At 54.8% G+C, this 14,891-nt stretch overlaps 2 protein-coding genes and 1 long non-coding RNA gene across 4 annotated transcripts in view; 1 reads left to right on the forward strand and 2 right to left on the reverse strand.

The window, feature by feature from the left end:
- Nucleotides 1–4,398, reverse strand: part of LOC118021120 — an 89,012-nt gene extending 84,614 nt beyond the window's left edge. The window contains exons 1-2 of the long non-coding RNA XR_004682114.1: nucleotides 3,552–4,398; nucleotides 762–2,853 (exon numbers count right to left, since the gene is read on the reverse strand). This is a non-coding gene — a long non-coding RNA (uncharacterized LOC118021120). The remainder of the gene's footprint in view (nucleotides 1–761; nucleotides 2,854–3,551) is intronic.
- A 2,312-nt stretch (nucleotides 4,399–6,710) lies between these two features.
- Nucleotides 6,711–10,822, forward strand: TMEM140 (transmembrane protein 140). Its single transcript, XM_035021156.1, has one exon. It carries the CDS (start codon nucleotides 8,961–8,963, stop codon nucleotides 9,513–9,515), a length of 555 nt encoding a protein of 184 aa, XP_034877047.1. The 5' UTR covers nucleotides 6,711–8,960; the 3' UTR covers nucleotides 9,516–10,822.
- Nucleotides 10,691–14,571, reverse strand: CYREN (cell cycle regulator of NHEJ). Of its 2 annotated transcripts, none has more exons than XM_035021158.1 (3): nucleotides 13,068–14,571; nucleotides 12,156–12,231; nucleotides 10,691–11,278 (listed from the first exon to the last, which is right to left on the reverse strand). In XM_035021158.1, exons 1-3 carry the CDS (start codon nucleotides 13,208–13,210, stop codon nucleotides 11,024–11,026), a joined length of 474 nt encoding a protein of 157 aa, XP_034877049.1. In that variant the 5' UTR covers nucleotides 13,211–14,571; the 3' UTR covers nucleotides 10,691–11,023. The 2 variants fall into 2 exon arrangements, with proteins under 2 accessions (XP_034877049.1, XP_034877050.1); XM_035021159.1 differs by lacking the exon at nucleotides 13,068–14,571 and adding an exon at nucleotides 12,620–12,704.
- Between the last annotated feature and the right edge of the window lie 320 nt (nucleotides 14,572–14,891).

Here is a 14,891-nt window from a genome sequence, read left to right on the forward strand (position 1 = left end):
CGCCGGCCCCGCCGCCCGCCGCCGCCCCCGGCCCCTCGCCGGCCCCGCCTGCCTGCGAGGCTCGCCGCGGGGCCCGCCCCTCCTGCGGTAAGTGCCCGCCCGCACGCGGCCCCGCGGGCCCCGCCGAGCCTCCCCCACCCCGGCCACGAGCCCGGGCCGCCCCTGTGCCCCCGCCCCAGGACCGCCGAGCCCTGCCCGCTCGGCCCTCCTTCCCGCAGCTCCCTCCGGCACCAGGGCGGCGCCCCCGGCCCCCGAGACGGTGCGGGCGACGCCAGTGTCCCCCCGCGAGAGCCCCGCCGGGCCGAGCGTGGGCGCCAGGGGCTCGCCCCAAGGCCGCACAAATGCGTACAAGCGTGGCCTGCTGCGCAGAAACGGGCAGCCAGGCAGGAGCAGACCCGCGACTCGCAGGAGCTAGACGAGTCCTCCAAGTTACAGCACCACACTTAAAATCCTTAAAACACACACTGCGGGTTAAGATGGGCGGAAAGACCCGTGTTCTTGGCTCGGGCTGTTACAGGGTCTAAGATTTTTCGGACCCTCTGTTACTAGACTGCATTGCTTCTCATGCCGATGGAAATTCATGGTGGGATCTTGGGGCTGCTGGTGCTTATCTTTAAATATTTTACTATGGACTGTTTCCTTTAATAACTTCTGTTACACTTCTTCACCTGTAAAACCAAAGACTCCTTTGGGAAAGAAAACACACACACACACACACACACACACAGAAAACACACACACACTCCTTCTTTCCTTCTTACCTCCTGACAACTAGTGTGCATTTTTCAGTATCTTCTCCCTACACCCCATCCCTCCGGAAGCCCCAGACCTGAGACAGTTCCTAAGACTTGGGATTCTGCGCATACTCCCCTTTCTCTGTGTTCTTTCCAGCCAACTCCTGCCTTATCTTACCTAATCGTGAAGGGTGTTTATGTTTGTTTTCTGCATTTCAGTTTTACATAAATACAGCACCTAATTCTGGAATATTTTTAATGCAAAAAGAGAACAATTGTCCGTAAGGCTGCCACCACCCACAGATAGCAACCATGGCTAACGTTAACATTTTAGAATGTTTCCTTAGTCTCTGTCTTGCTCATACTATAGAGTGTGATTTTAGACGTGACTTTTCTAAAGTCTGCAGAGTTTCATTGCCCTGATATGTCTTAATTTAATTCCACTGGTGGGCATTAGAGTTTCTTTCCATTTTTTGCCATACTGCGATGAACATTGCTGTATATAAATCATTGATTGCGTTTCTGATCGCTGCCTTAGGATAAACTCCTCTAAGTGGAATTACTAGGCCAGAAAGAATGGTTTTTAGGGGTTTCAGTGCATATTGCCAAACTGCCTCCTAGAAAGTCTGCACGGATGTTTAACCATTTCCACCATCACCGCATGAACATGCCCGCTTTGCCATGCCTTCTGTGACAACCAACGTTTTCATCTGCAGTTTTGATAGGGAAACTCCTAGGTTATTTGACTTGGCATATCTTTGCTTGCGTTACAAAAGGTACAGACTTTTTTCATGTTAGTTAATGAGATACCGCGATTTACGTAAGAAGGATATATATTTGGTCTTTATTCCCCTTCTTGGCACAGAGCTCCTAAAACCCTTGGAATTTCCTAAGTGATAATAGAGATAAGGGTGTCTTCTTTATTCGTTAACGAGCTCCTTTCAAGCACATCTGTTATGTTAATGAGCTGACTTCTGGCAAATCTCTATAGATGGGGTTTGGTTGTCAAGGGAAGCGACCTTGGGATTAGAGGGCAACTTTTAACCCCAGCCCACAACCTCCAGGGAGGCCGACTGGCTGGAGATACAATCACCCACACCCAGTGCCCAGTGATGTCATCCATCAGTCCTGGTCATGAAGCCTCCTCTGGAGCCGGGAGTGGGGGAGGAGGCCGCTTATGGGACTAAGCCCTTTGCCTGGGGGACCTAACACTCTCTTCAAGTAGATGGTGTCAGAATTGAGTTAAATAGGACACCAGCTGGTGTCACAGAAAATTGCCTGGTGGAGGGAAACTCCCACACATTTGGTAGAGAGTATAAAGCTACAGTGACCTATTTGGCAGTCCTTCTCTTCTGAAATGTCCTCGTATTCTTTGTCCCTTTTTACAGGGGTTGTTTTTCTTACCTATTTGTATGAACATTTGGTATATTAGTATTATTAATCATTTCATACTTATTGCAGATATTTTCCACGCTCATTGACTTGTGATTTATTATGTTATATGGAAATGTAACTGTCTAAATGGTTAAATCTGTACAAATTTTTTGTGATTTCAATTTGCTTTTAAGTTCAAAGTGTTGTTTCTCAGTCGTAAATCAAATCTTCACTTTTTTCTAGGTCTTTTCTTTTTTTCCCCTCTGTTCATCACATGTCACGTTTGGATCCATGTGAACTTTATTTTGGTATGTGGCAAGAGACAAGGACTTAAACCAGTTTTGTCTGGTTTTCAGTTAGCTCATCAACCACTCCAGCGCCAGTTAATGGAAAACCTCCCACTGAACTGTAATGCCACTTTTATCGCCTTTAACTTCCTACGTGTGTCTTTTCTGAGATACTCCACTCTTGAGCTGTCCATCCCAGTACACCCGGGGGGGCTACCACGGGGGGGGGGTTGGGGCCCAATTTCCCCCGTTATTTCTAGGAATCTACCTGGGAACCGGATCCTGTGATTACTTCAGTGACTCTAGCCTCAGAATGGTACATCTTCAAGTGATTTAATAAGTGTTAACAAATACCTGCAAATTTCATCTTGGAATACATGGACAGTGTGTTCTCATTAGCAACTGAGCTTCCTCAGAGCTTGGCACCCCGGGCTCCCAGCACCTCAGCGTTCTCAGCCCTGTCCAATGACAAAATGAAAACAATTCAGGCATGAGATTACCCTTCCTTGATTTGAGGGACAACAAGCTGTGGACTGGGGGAGGACAGCGCCTCCCAAGCATGGAGCACCGGGGCGGGATTTGGGGCAAGAGCGTGTGGTGGAGCGAAGCCGCAGTGTGGAAACCAGGGGGCATGACTAGCTAGGAGGCCCTGCTCTGTGGGGTAAGGCGAGCTAGCGGGAGCAGGGTTCCAGGGTTGTGCTCCGTGTGCGTTAGGGGTCCTCGACGGCTGACTTAGGCTGAGAACTGCGACCTGGGCTGGGCGCCGCCGCGGCCTCCATGTTGTGGTCCAGGCACATGAAGAATTCACTGTGTCAGCCCCAACCTAGACATCAACAGACTCTGGGAGGGGATCCCGAGACGCCCAGCGCTTCTGTGAGGGGAGCTGGCTTCTGTCAGCCTCCGCCCTCTCCTCAGGCCGCCAGCCCACCCCAGCCCCGAGACTGACCAGGCCAGGGCTGGCTTTCGCAGGTTCCCCAAATACTGGCCCTGCAGGCTGGAGGGGGAGGCCCCAGAGCGTCTGCTACTCAACTTGGTGGTGATTTGCTTTCTTTGAGTTATTTTGTGTCTGGAAGCCCTTTCATATGCATTACAAACTCGCCAGGGAAGAACCCTCCCTCCCGTGTGAGGATGGAGGTCAAGTTCCTGGGAAACTTACCCGGCTTTCCAGCCAACTCTCTAAAGACCTCTTGAAAAATTTAAGGTCTAGGTGTTCGTGACTGTCGATTATTCTTGACGTCCTCCTCTTCTTGGGTGCAACAACATTCAAGTAGGCCTCGGTGCGTCCCGCAGGGCCACCTGGCAGGATGCGTGTGAGGTAGCCGCTGGACTTGGCTCCGTCTGTCCCAAATCACAGGGCCGCCTGGGCTTTCAACCTGCCATCTGGGCACCTAGCTCCTTGTGTTTGGGGGAACAGGGACATGAGTTAATGGAACACTCGGTTACAAGGATATAATCCACACCTGTCACCCTGGCCTACAAGGCCCACCGGGACCAGGGACCACTCGCCGGTCCGGACTGGTCTCCTCCCCTCTCCTTAGTTATGGGGCCGCTGCCCCGGCCCTGGAAATCTGTTCATCTCCCAACCAAGCGTTCAAAACGACTGCACTTGCTCCCTGGAAGGCTCTTCCCCTGGCCCAGCTCAGCAGGGCTCTTTCATGTCCCTCAGGCCTCAAACCAAATGTCTCCTCCCCACGCAGGCCTTCCCTGACCCACCGATCGAGACGAATGGCTTCCTCCCGTCACCTTCTCTCCTTTACTTCATCCTGTTTATTTCCTTCCCAAATCTTTTCAAAATTATAATTATCTTTTTAAAAGTATACCGTTGGCGTTGGTCTCCCCAACCAGAAGGCAAGCTCAGTGAAGCCAGGCCCCTGGTTTGCCCTGAATGCTACTGATTCCACAGGGCCTGTGACAGAGGGAACCATCCAAAATGGGCCGTTCATGCAGTCACGAGAGGAAACCCTGGCCTCCTCGGTAGGAGGGGGCTGTGGCTCTCTGTCAGGATTGCAGGAGAGGGCCGGGCGGGAGAACCAAGAGCGACAGCCAGTGGCAGTCCTAGTTTCTAGTACTACTTGCCTTCAAACTCTGCTTCGGGTCCGGGGAACCTTAACCTTAGCCTCCTGTCAACTAGCTGTGGAGTCCCGCCGCGAAACACCAAATGCGGATGGGCCCAAGGTGCAGGCCTGTGCTCGTTACGAAGGACTGTTTCTCCCTCTAAATTGTCGTTGACCTTTGCCCCCAGCGGGATCATCTGCTCGCAGGGGCTAGCAAGCAACAAAACAGATGAACCAAGAGCCAGTTAACGTCACCGGAACCCCTGCCACAGCCTACTTGAGTAGCTCGGCCAACGGGGAGGCCTTGAGCCTGATGATTTTGGCCCTACGAGCAGTCTCGGGGTGTGGTCCTGTTTCTGCTGGCGAAGCTGCTTTCCTTTACGTGCAGAATTAAGTGCATCAGAATGGCACGTGTTGCCTAAAACACCGACCGCAGGGAGACCCGGGCAGATGTCCCCAACTGCACCCACTTGGGAGGCACCACTGCGGCCCAGGTTGGAAAAAGAAGAACCTGGGCTCCTATTTCTGCCAGAGGAAATATGACACATTTCCCTTTCTTCTTCCCTTTTGATTTTTGTCAGAACCACACCCTAGCCGTGAAGACACCGATCAGAGAGTTGTTAGTCCGGGCCAGGACCGCCTGACACTAAGCACTCCGTTGGGCTCGTCCCGTCAGATGGTTTGTGTGGCTTCATTCCGCTGACATCTTCTTCCCTGGCTTCGCTTGGCTCTCCATTCATGCGGCACTCCCAGCCCTCCTCCTCTCCCTGCCCTCACCTCCCTTTTCTCCCCCGATCGATCTCGATCGATCGATCGATCGCGGACACCGCTCCACCAGGATCAGCAGAGCTGGTGCAGCGGGCCGCGCGCCAGGCACCGGTCGGCCGGTGTGGACAACTGCTGTGCTTCAGTCTCGCAACAGCCCCCAGGAACAGGCCTGCAATGTTCCAGACGGGGAGGGAGGTGCCCAAACTCTGAGCCCAGAGTGGGGGCAGTGTAAACACAGGGAGGAGTTTGAGCAACTCCGTGTGCCATTGTGAACGTTCATTCAGTCATTACATGTCACTCAGTAGACACTGAGTGCCTGCCTTGTGCCTGGTGGCCCTGGGTGTTGGGGCCGTAACAGTAAGTGATAGATTTTTTGGTAGATGAACAGCCAGTCAGCCAGCTAACCATAGATACATAAATGAGCAGCAGATAAGTCCTGGCCCTCATGGAGTTTATATCCCACTGGGGGCGAGGGTGGGGCGTCAAGAAAAGGTTGAGAATGGGAGACGGTAAAAAGGCTGCAGGGAGAGAGCAGGAAAGGGACCCGGGGAGCCCCAGCTGCAGCTGCTGGGGGTGGGGGTATGCGGTCAAGGTGAAGACGCTAATCGGGCAGCGTCCCTGAGAAAGGAACACTGGAGCAGAGAGAGCCAAGGGAGGCGAGGGAGGGAGACCTGTGACAACAGAAGAGCATTCCAGGCCAGGAACTGGCAAGTCCCCAAGTCCTGACTTGCCTTCAGTTCTTGGAAAATACAGCGAATGCCACTGTTAGTGGAAGCTGGGGGTTGGGCGGGGGGGTGGGGGGAGCAAGGCTAATAGGAGAGGTCCCGTCCTCAAAGGAGCAGGAAGAAGGCCAGGTCATTGTTCATGTTGCACGAAAAGAGGGCACCCTTGGTAGCACGTTCCAGAAGATGTACAGCCCTCCAGGGAGAGCACAGGATAGTATTGCGGGGGGAGGAAGTTGGAGATCCGGGAGTCCAGTGCCCACACTCCTGGAGGGGCGGCTCTCCGTGGGCCCCCCACTCCCCGCCGCGGGCCACATTCCAAGGGCTCCCTGGACGCCTAGTGAGTGGAACAGAATTGCCGTGGGTGGCAGATGAGCGGTCACGTGGCATGAAAGATGTGCAGGGGTGCCCTGTGAGGCCCCCTCGGGACGTCGTGAACAACAGAGGCATGCAGGTGTGCATCGGGTAGATGGTGAGAGACCTAAGCCCCAGCTCTACAGAACATCTGGGTACTGGGTGACATTAGATGTGCGGGCAGGAAGAACGGATCGAAAATAAATAGGACGAGGATGGGTCTTTTTGGTGTTTTTACAGAAGACAAAGGAGAAGAGAAGGGAGTTTTGTGGGAATCTCGATCATTGGGATAAGATGAAAATGTAATATGGAAAGCCATGAGCAGACAGTGACAAAGGAGAAGGTGTACGTAAGTGCAGGATCAATACGGGTCCACAACAGTGAGTAAGCTGGTGGGTATTTTAGCCGAGATGGGGACCGGAGCGACTGACCCTCCTCTGTGAAAGGGAACAAAGGTGCTAGGACAGTTTGTGAAGTTTCTTTGGATTCCGTGACTCAGGAGAGGGCACTTCAGGGGTCTTGAGAAGCAAGTGCCAGTGACAAGAGACGGGGGTTCACCAACATCCACCACAGCCTCATTTCTAGTCTTACAAAGTAATGTCGAACAACGTAATATACACAAGTGTAGTCACGCTATCATGTGTTTACAAAGCGGGATACAAACATACAGTTATGCGAGCGCAACTGTGTAAAACAGCATTATGGAAGGAAATGTGTTGTTAAGAGTGGTTATTTCTACAACCCGAAGGTACAGATGATTTTTAGTCGTTCGCCTATTTTTCTAGTGTTCTACAATCAGCATCTGTTGCTTTGTTGTAAACAGGAAAAAGTTCAGCTAAAAAGGGTGACAGTGACTCAGCAGTCTCCCCAGTTACCCTCTGAAGGAAGCAAGGCTTGTTGTGAAAGGGAATTAAAAAGCTCACGGTGGCAAGAACGTGATTGCTAGGATTGTTAAAGGCCAAAAAAGCCAGGGTGGGCTCCTAGGACAGCAGAGGAGGGGAGTGCCATGGGCTTTTCCAGCCAAACATCGTAAGCTTTCACTATGAAACATTTAGACAAAGAAGCTAGGACCAGCCTCCAGCCTCTTAGTCCTGAAGTCTGTCCAGATGTCCTACAGGACACGAGCAGCAGCCAGCCCAGCGCTGTGCGGCCCCACATCCTGTTCCCAAGTGCGTGTTCTTTCTCTCCCTCCGGGCACCTTCTGTTCTCACAGAACAAATAAGGGATGTGGTCAGACACCCCTTCCTTCCAGTCAGCTGTGGCAAAGAGGGAGGGCCCGCTCCTCCCCAGGGGACCCTTCAGACGCTGCCCTCTGGTGCTGACCAGATGTCACTCTAGTTTGTCCCCAGCACCTGTTGTCTTCTGAGGCCTAAGGCCGGCAGCACTGAGTTCCCAGGGCTCTGGGCTGTCAATGGCCATTTTATTCCACACTGGAAGATTTACAGATATAAAGGTATCGTATGCAGACGACTGTTGTAGGAGCCAATTTGGAGAAATCCTTTGGAGTAAAAATGGAGTGAAAAGATTTTTCAAATACAATGAGGAAGGTGTCTACTATATGACAGGGATTACCATGAAGTTTTCTGCAGGTCAATTGGGCAATATGCAATAAAATCACCAAAATTTTTTTTTACTTTTGACTCTGATTGTACTCTTAGAGATCTAGCCTAAGGAAAAATCAGAATCATACAAGCATCTTCCCTGATTGTCACTTAAAATGGTGAAAAATGGACACAATCTGTCTGATAGTGTCATGGATAAATCTACGACATGAGCTATTACACAGCCATTAACCACGTTTTTGAAGACTATTTAACAGCTTTGAAAAAAGGTTCACAATAGTCAGTGAGAAAATCATTGTGGTCAACTGTATGATTATTTAAAAATACACCACATAGGAAAAAAATATTGGTAGAAAATTAACAGTGATTCTATGTATGTGGTGGGAGAAGAGGTGATTTTTTCTATTTTTTCTTTTAAAAATGACTTTCCAAGATTTCTACAATTACTGTTGTCAGGACGCTTAAATTGTAGACACTTAAAAAGTAGGGAGTACGACTGTGTGATTTCATTACCGGGTGGCCTCTCGTCTTCACCAAGTCCTGACTCCCAGAGCCTCAACCCCAGCTCACGTGAGAACGTGCTACAGAGCTTCTAGAACAACCAGTGCCTGGCCCCAACCTCAGAAGTTCTGATCTGACTGGTCTGGGTCCCACTGAGGGTGGTTCTTCCAGCTCCTGGGTGGTGCTGCTGTCCCCCACGGAGCCTTTAGCACCGTCCTCCCCCTCCGGGCCCCCAAGGAGCGGCGTCTCCTTCACCCCCGACGAGCCCACCCTTGTCAGGATCTGAGCAACTCCCTCAGACGTTTCCAGGGGCTTGTGGTGTTGAAAGTGCAGCGAAGCCCCTGTTGAGAGGGCATCAGTGTGCACGTTTCAGGCACCCCCAGCTGCCCCGCGGGGGGCCCTTCCCCCTGAACTTGGCCCCGAGAGGCGGCTGAGGACTCACCGAGTGGGTGCTGCCTGGAGGCTCCCTCTAACTTCGGGTTCCCGCTGGGGTCGGGAGGAAGGGTGCCACGGGTGTTTACGGAATTCCAGGAACTGTGAGGACGCTCACGGATGTGCCTTCCCGCAGGTACCTGGAAGGCGGCCGTGCCAAGGGCAGGGGAAGATGACCATGCCCAGCCCGAGGCAGGCCGCACAGCTGCGCTTCCTGGCCATCATGGCCGCCACGGCGGCGGCCATCTCCCTGCTCTTCTATGCTCTCCTCTGGAAGGCCGGCAACCTCACGGACCTGCCCCACCTCAGAGTCGGCTTCTACAACTTCTGCCTGTGGGACCAGGACACCGGCTCCCTGCGGTGCCGCCAGTTCCCTGAGCTGGAGGCCCTGGGCGTGTCGCGGGTCGGCCTGGCCCTGGCCAGGCTTGGTGTGTACGGGGCCCTGGTCTTGATGCTCTTCGTCCCCCTGCCTCTCTTCCTGGCCTGGTGCAACAGCAGCCAGGGAGAGTGGCGGCTGGCGGTGGGCTTCCTCGCCACGTCCTCCATGCTGCTGGCCAGTGGCCTGGGCCTCTTCCTCACCTACACGTGGAAGTGGGTCAGGCTCTCCCTGCTGGAGCCCGGGTTTCTCGCTCTGGGCACCGCGCAGGCCTTACTCGTCCTCTTGCTTATGGCCACGATCGTGTTCCCTCAGAGGGCGGAGGACAAGAGCAAGCTGGACAGCTACTAGGTCTGTCAAAAGGTTAACATGATCGCCAGAGTTCAGTTTGAACTATGCTCAGAGAAGGCGCCAGAAACTTGAGGGGCTGGTATGTCTTCTCAGCCTGTTTGATAGCGAATGCCCATCTCAAGCCCTAGGAGCCAGGCCCCGCCACGGAGAAGTTGGGGTACCTAGAGTCAAGAGGCCAGGAGGCAGCAATGGCGGGACTTCCAAGGTTCCCAAGGGCACCCCCAGACCACGCAGCTCACCGTCCTGAGAACTCCTGCTTTCCTGCACTGATCTGAGCAAGCCATTCTCACTTCTTCCTCAGGCTCATGGAGAGAGGACTCCTGTCACGAGGCCTGACTTCCAGGACGATTTGCCAAATGTCAAACTAGAACCCAGTTAAGGTTTATGTCAACCAATGGGGAACATTATGAGAGAGAGAGAGCTCGCTTCGGTGTCTCTTGGGGCTCCCGGTTAGCAAGCTCCCCCTCTCTGTGGTGGGTGCGATGTGATGAGCCCCCTTTCCCTAATACCACTCCCGAAGGCCCAGGAGTGATCCCTTGAGGGATTCACTAGAGACCGAACCCGTGGGCACAAAGAGAAGCCTTGGTGGCTCTGAAGGCTCTCCTGGAAAGGCTCCTGGACCCGAGGCCAGACAAAGCAGGGGCGTCAGCGGGCAAATCGTTCCTAGCACGGGCCCCGGGAGTTGGGAACAGAATACAACAAATCCCCAGAGCGGCGAGGAAGGTGAACAGAACAGCTCCACGTACATACTGATGCTGCATCTCTTCACTTTTCCACCCAGAACTGCAAAGGAGAAGAGCACAACCTCCGCCTTGCAGACCGGTTTGTATTTCTGAGCACCTGCATGTTGGAAAACCTGTGCAGCAAATGCCCGCCTCATTCCATCTGTCCAAGGCCACCCTGAATAGAGACAGAACTGGGGACTCTGGCAGGATCTCGGCTGCAGAGTCTCCTGCGGGCTCCTGTCCCAGTCTTGCTTCCCAACTGCCCGGGGACTGAGGCTGAGCCGCCGAGTAGAAGGAAGGTGGCAGCGTGGGGGGCAGAGGCCTTCCAGTGCAGATCCCTGTGGGCAGGACATCTGCCTCCCGGGCTGCACGGGGGATGGAAACAGGCTTCCTCCTTAGGGAGAGATCCCACTGACTGTCGGAATTCCAGTGAACTTAGCAGCTATGCTCCTTCTTTCAAATTTATTAAGTTGACTCTACGACGGTTCCAGTAAGTGTGACCCCCTTGTCCACCTTTCCCTGAACCTGGGAAGTGAATAAAGCCAGACCCTCCGAGTGGAGGAGGCGCAGCGCAGAGAGAAATTCTATGGTTCCTCACTTCCACACACTCAACGCAACAGCTCCCAAGGCCCAAAGCCCCCTGGGCTTCCCCTCCTTGGTGCATCTGCCAGCCCAGGGAGGGGAGGACTGGGCCTCTTCGGCATCCTCGGCCAGGCCCCAGGCCGGGAAGGGAAGCCGGCTTCCCTCAGCGCCCTGGGAAGGAAGTCCTGGGAAGTCTGTCCCTTAGCTGAAAAATATCTCCCTGACATATTTTAACATGTCCTCGTCCTCCTCAGGGCTCCTGCTGCACGCAGAGTCAGACCCCGTGGGCCCCTGAGGAGGGCGGAGGCCTGGAGGAAGGGCGTCTTTCCCATTGTCCTCATCCTCACTTCTACTCCCAGGAGAACTCGGTGACAACGTTGAGCAGGTTGGGGACAGCTCTGGTTTATCAGCGCCCGCCAGGGTCAGCAGCTCCAAGGGCTTTTCCTGTTTCCGGGCCTGCGGGAGTAGGACAAATGACAGGCAAAACAGACATTATGTTATTTCCCGAGTGAACGTGACAGTTTATCTGTCAGCAATGCAGAAGCCACCGTGAAGCCCAGCGTGTGACCGGGTCAAGCCCTGCTCCTCCCGCTCCCCACCCTTCTACCCCCTCACAGCTCCTGTAGAAGTCAAGACCAATGTGAGAGAGACGTGGGCAGGGGCCTGAAGAATACCAGAGTGGAAAAGAAAAACAGGAAAAATATATCTGGAAAGGCAGGGATGACAGAATGGAAGGAGCAGGGGATACAAAACTTGAGTGTGGGCCTAAGCTCTGGCACTTATTGGCGGTGCAACTAAGGGGAAATCCCTGGGCCTCGATTTCTTTATCTGTAAAATGGGGATAATATCTGAACTAACGGATCACCAGGTGATGGCAAGGATTAAATGAGACAGTAATACATGAAAGTACCCAGTCAGCTACCCAATACTAAGGCGGTACAATTACACTCCGCCTCAGAGGCCAGGGAGGCATTCAGCTAAGAAGTACAATGGTCAGAAGTCACCAACTGAGACCCTTCGGAGAACATAAGCAGTTAAAGACTTCCCGTCCCCTTCCACATACCAGCACAGAGTCACCCCAGAGACGGCTGCCCTCCCTCCCCATGTGTCCAGCCCCAAACATTAAGTCCCACCTCGCGTGGGGAGAGGCCGAGGGGAGCGTGACCTTGAGAGAAGTGCCAGACAAGGGCCTGGTGGAAGAAATGGGACGACAGATGACGCCCCCCTCCTCCAAGGCCGCCTGAGAATGCACGGCATCTCTTTTGTTGCCATTAATCAAGGGCCCAGTCCAGTTTCTGGTCCTCCGAGTAAGAAGAGACACAGCTGCCTGTACCTCAATCAGGGTCCCCAGAGCGACATCCACCATTTCAGCTTCACTCATGCAGTACACGGTCCTCGCCGCGGCAAGCCTGAAAGGAAGGCATGATGCTAGGATGGGGACGGACGGGTCTCAGGTCTCACGAGGGAGAAGAACACGAGAGCAAGAGTCACATCCCCAGGCCTACCCACCCACCGCCGCTTTCCAATCTGGCCGGCTCCTGAGGGTCAGTGCCCCACATGCAAGGGACACCAGCAGATCAAATAGATCATCGTGCCCAGACGCGACTGACCCCCACCTGCACCCATGACCACAGTAGAGCAGGACTGCAAGTCAGAACGGAGGTGGGTCCAGTTAGGACAACTCAGAAAAGGAAGAGCCAGGGAGGGGGGCACTGTAGTGCCCAGTCTAGGAGAATGCAGGGACGTCCCCTCCCCGGCAGCCCTAAGACTCCCCCAAATTACCACCGTTCAACTAACTGGCCCCGCAGCTTCTGATTCCACGCTGGCCCAGTGACTGCTACTCATCTGTCCGTCCCTGAAGATTTGCCCGCGGGGAGGCTGGACCCTGGTCCACTTAGCTTGACCCCTGGCTGGTCACAGTTTTTGGTGCAAATGAAGAGCCTGGCATTTTGGACAAGTGGTGTCTGAGAGCTTGGCTAATGTGTGCAAACCAGAGGGGGAGCACTGCCTGGGGGCTGGCCCTTGAGGGCCTGGCTGCAGAGATGCACCCGCAGAGGCGGGGTCTGTCTGTGAGGGGAGGGCTCACTTCACCCCTGCAGGCTGTGCACCTGCGAGCTGAAAAGGCTTCTGCAGGGCTGAAACACCCACCCACCTCCCTGTGGAAGGCTCAGCCCCAGCAACTGCTACGCCCCCAAACCTTCCCTCCTCCTGATTCCCCGGGAACCCCAGCCGGAAGTTGTCCCACCTTGCTGCAACAGTCCTCTGCGCTGCCGCCGGCCGTCTCCTCCCCTTGGGGGTCTTCCCTGGAACCTTTCTCTTCTCGGCCTCCTGGGCTGTCATCCATGTGGGAAGGACCCTCTTTTTATCCTCAGATTTTAAGTCTCCCATCTCGCTTTTCTCTCCTGAAGATGAGTCAGGGCCCAGGCTTAATGATTTGCTTTTCTAATTCAGGACAGCAAACCCCATGCTCATCACATCAGGAATGATAGTTCTGTGTGTCCTGGAACAAAGTCCAGTGAATTCTAAGAAGTTAGAATACTTCCAGTCATCAGCTGTAATTACTGGTCAGGACAGGCCAGAGGTTAGCTGGGCAGAGAGCAGGGCCCAGGAGACTAAAACGGGCCATTCCCCTTGTCCTTGCCATCCAAGGTGCTCGCTGCCCTCAGGGTGCCCCACCTCTCCTACTCTTAGCATATCTCTCACGATCTCCCCAACTCCAGACTTATTTCCTCTACCTTGGTGTGGTTACAGGGAACCCCAAGACCCTTTTGATCCCCAGTAAGGTTGAATCAACCAACAGTCCCTCCCTTAATCCAAAGATACTTCTGACTGGCCAGATTTTAGCCAGTGGTAGGGATCAGGGACCACAACTGATGCTGGCTTTGGGATGGGAGAATCCCAAAGGCCCCAGGGCAGCCTCTCATCTGACCTGGTCTCTCTTCTCCCCTCCCCCTAACGCTCAGTCCCCACCCTGGGGCTCAAAGGGTACAAACCGAATCCTGAAAGCAGCTTAGGGCTCCGCCTAGGGAGGAGCTTACTGGAGTAGATGTTTGCCCAGAAAAGGGTCAGCCCCGAATAAGGGATCCCTCTCTGAATCATAGTCATTAATTGCTCATCTAGGCTGTTTACAACTTAAAAAAAAAAAAGAGCAGGACGTCATTCTAACCTTTCTGGCCAGAGGACAGACCTTGGCCAACGTACCTCATTGCAGTCCAAATTCAGGCAACGTTAATAGTCATTCCCACAACTAACGAGCACTGCTAACCGCCAGGCATACGGACGTTTATTCGACCGCGAGGCAGATATTATCAAGCCCATTTTACAAACGAGGGACTGACTGCAATGTGCACAAGGTTACAAAGTTTGAAATGGCCAGCCAGGACTCGCAGCCGGGTCGTGCAGGCCAAACCTCGCGCCTAGCCGCCGCCATGCTGCTGGGGCTCCTAGGAGGGCAGAGGCCCGGCGGGGAGGGCCGGGGAGGCAGAGCGAGCCCGCGCTACCTGGGGGGAGACCGAGCTCCGCACGCTCGGGATGGGCCCGGCACTCCCAACCCACCGCCCGCCGCTGCCTCGGGGACCGTGCGCCGCCCCGACCGCGGCGAGACGACTGCCAACCTGCGGGGGCGAGAGCGGGAGGCAGGCACGTGGACCTGCACGCGGGGCCTGGCGGAGCACGGGAGGGAGGCCGCCCGCACGCTCGCTCGCGGCCCCGGTGCTCCGGGCAGGGGGCAGGGCGGGGCTCAGTCCGGACGGCGCGCTCCTCGGGTCCGGGCTTCCCGCCTCCCCCGCTCGCCCGCCGCTCTTCCGGGATTCCCGGGGGCGGGCCCGAGAGGCGGCCCGGGGCGGTGGTGGGGACGCGGCCCCGCCCCGCCCCGCCCCGGCACTTCCGGCCCCGGCCGCGGCCCGCGCGGAGACCCGGCGCGCCCCCTGCAGGCAGCTCGCGCCGTTGGCGTCCCCGCCCGGATCGGGACCCGCCTGCGGTCTGGGGGCCTGACAGTCTCTCCTGGACCAAACTCCGCTCGGGCTCCTCTGAACTCTCATCTAGGCCCTGCGTTTGGAGCTTCCCTGCC

This window comes from Mirounga leonina, unplaced genomic scaffold (assembly GCF_011800145.1).
Source record: "Mirounga leonina isolate KUSES-001 unplaced genomic scaffold, KU_Mleo_1.0 Mir_174, whole genome shotgun sequence".
Taxonomy (NCBI): domain Eukaryota; kingdom Metazoa; phylum Chordata; class Mammalia; order Carnivora; family Phocidae; genus Mirounga; species Mirounga leonina.